This window comes from Antrostomus carolinensis, unplaced genomic scaffold (genome assembly GCF_000700745.2).
Source record: "Antrostomus carolinensis isolate BGI_N321 unplaced genomic scaffold, ASM70074v2 scaffold26833, whole genome shotgun sequence".
Classification (NCBI taxonomy): Eukaryota; Metazoa; Chordata; class Aves; order Caprimulgiformes; family Caprimulgidae; genus Antrostomus; species Antrostomus carolinensis.
In genome coordinates this window covers 1-1886 of record NW_010304853.1, presented here as the reverse complement: position 1 = coordinate 1886, position 1886 = coordinate 1, and the positions used below count along the sequence as shown (strand labels likewise).

Here is a 1886-nt window from a genome sequence, read left to right as displayed (position 1 = left end):
TATTAATTGATAAATATTTGCAGGGTTCATTTAATGGTAAATAATTGCAGGGTGCATTAATTGATAAATATTTGCAGGGTGCATTAATTGATAAATATTTGCAGGGTGCATTAATTGATAAATAATTGCAGGGCGCATTAATTGATAAATAATTGCAGGGTGCAATCTAGAAGGAATATTTGCAGGGTGCATTTTTGGCATCAACTCTCGCAAGCGCCCAGGTAGCGTTGGCCAGACGGCGCCGCGATCGTTGCCGTTTATTGTGGCTGCTGCAGCTTTCCCTGCGCCGAGCTGGTCGGGTCTCAGCTGCTGACGGCGACGGGGACGTTTCTCCATCCCCAGCTGGTCCTGGATTCGCAGAAACGTGTTTTCTCTTGGGGATTTGGAGGCTACGGGAGGCTGGGCCACGCCGAGCAGAAGGATGAGATGGTTCCACGGTTGGTCAAGCTCTTTGACTTCCCGGGACGCGGCGCGGTGCAGATCTACGCCGGCTACACGTGTTCCTTCGCCGTCAGCGAGACAGGTTGGGATTTGGGTGTTTTTTAAAGCAAATGGATGGTGATTTGGGGGTGTTTTGGGGGTGTTTGGGGTGTTGCTGTAAGTTTGATGGGCAGTGTTGGGGGTTTGCAGGTGGTTTGTTTTTTTGGGGTGCTACCAACACCTCCCGGGAGTCCACTATGTACCCCAAAGCCGTGCAGGACCTCTGCGGCTGGAAAATCCGCAGCCTGGCCTGTGGGTAAGTCCAAACCCCTTCCTTAAAAAAAAAAACAAACCAGAAACCCCAATTTCCTGATATTTTGGGGGTGCAGCCACCTGTGGGGTGGTTGGGGGGGGGATATGGGGGTCACCCTGCCTTTCACCCCAATGCAGGAAGAGCAGCATCATCGTGGCGGCGGATGAGAGCACCATCAGCTGGGGTCCCTCACCCACCTTTGGGGAACTGGTAAGAAGGATTTACTGGGGATCCCCCAACCCCTTGACACCCCAAAATCCCCCGGAGCTGCTCATGGGAGGGGCCAGCTGCTTCCTGTCCCCCCACACATTGATTTTTTCCCTCCCTTCTCCATGGGATGCACGTGGCAGGGCTACGGGGACCACAAGCCTAAATCTTCAACAGCTGCCCAAGAGGTGAAGACCCTGGATGGGATCTACACGGAGCAGGTGAGTGGGGGACCCTGCAGGACACCCCTGGAGGGGGGGTGCATGGACCACTCCCCAGTTTAAATAAATACAGTGGCTGAGGCCGTACACAACTCATCACACCCATGAGGTGCTGGAGGGAGGGTGGATAGAGCCCCCTCCTTAAATAAATCCAGTGGCTGAGGTTGTACACAACTCATCACACCCACAGGGTGCTGGGGAGGGTGCATAGAGCCCCCTCCTTAAATAAATCCAGTGGCTGAGGCCATACACAACTCGTCACACCCATGAGGTGCTGGAGAGGGGGCGTGGAGCCTCCTCCTTAAATAAATATGCACCCATGAGGTGCTGGAGGGAGGGTGCATAGAGCCCCCTCCTTAAATAAATCCAGTGGCTGAGGTTGTACACAACTCATCACACCCATGGGGTGCTGGAGAGAGGGTGCATAGAGCCCCCTCCTTAAATAAATCCAGTGGCTGAGGTTGTACACAACTCGTCACACCCATGGGGAGCTGGATGGAGGGCTCATGGAGCCCCCATTTTAAATACATACAATGGCTGAGGCTGTATGGAACTCATCACACCCGTGGGTTTACTGAAGAGACGGTGGGTGTAGCTCCTTCTTAAATAAATATGGTGGCTGAGGCCGTACACAACTTGTCACACCCCTGGGGTGCTGGAGGGAGGGCACATGGAGTCCCCTCAAATAAATCCAGTGGCTGAGGTCATACACAACTCATCACACC

The 1886-nt window shown here is 53.3% G+C and overlaps 1 protein-coding gene across 1 annotated transcript; it reads left to right on the top strand.

Moving 5' to 3' along the window:
* Positions 1-338: 338 nt before the first annotated feature.
* On the top strand, positions 339-1161 carry LOC104522354 (protein RCC2-like; the record flags this gene model as incomplete). Its single annotated transcript, XM_010164615.2, has 4 exons — positions 339-523; positions 631-736; positions 871-943; positions 1084-1161. Coding segments are annotated over exons 1-4 (354 nt in total), but the record flags the coding sequence as incomplete, so codon positions are not given.
* Between the last annotated feature and the right edge of the window lie 725 nt (positions 1162-1886).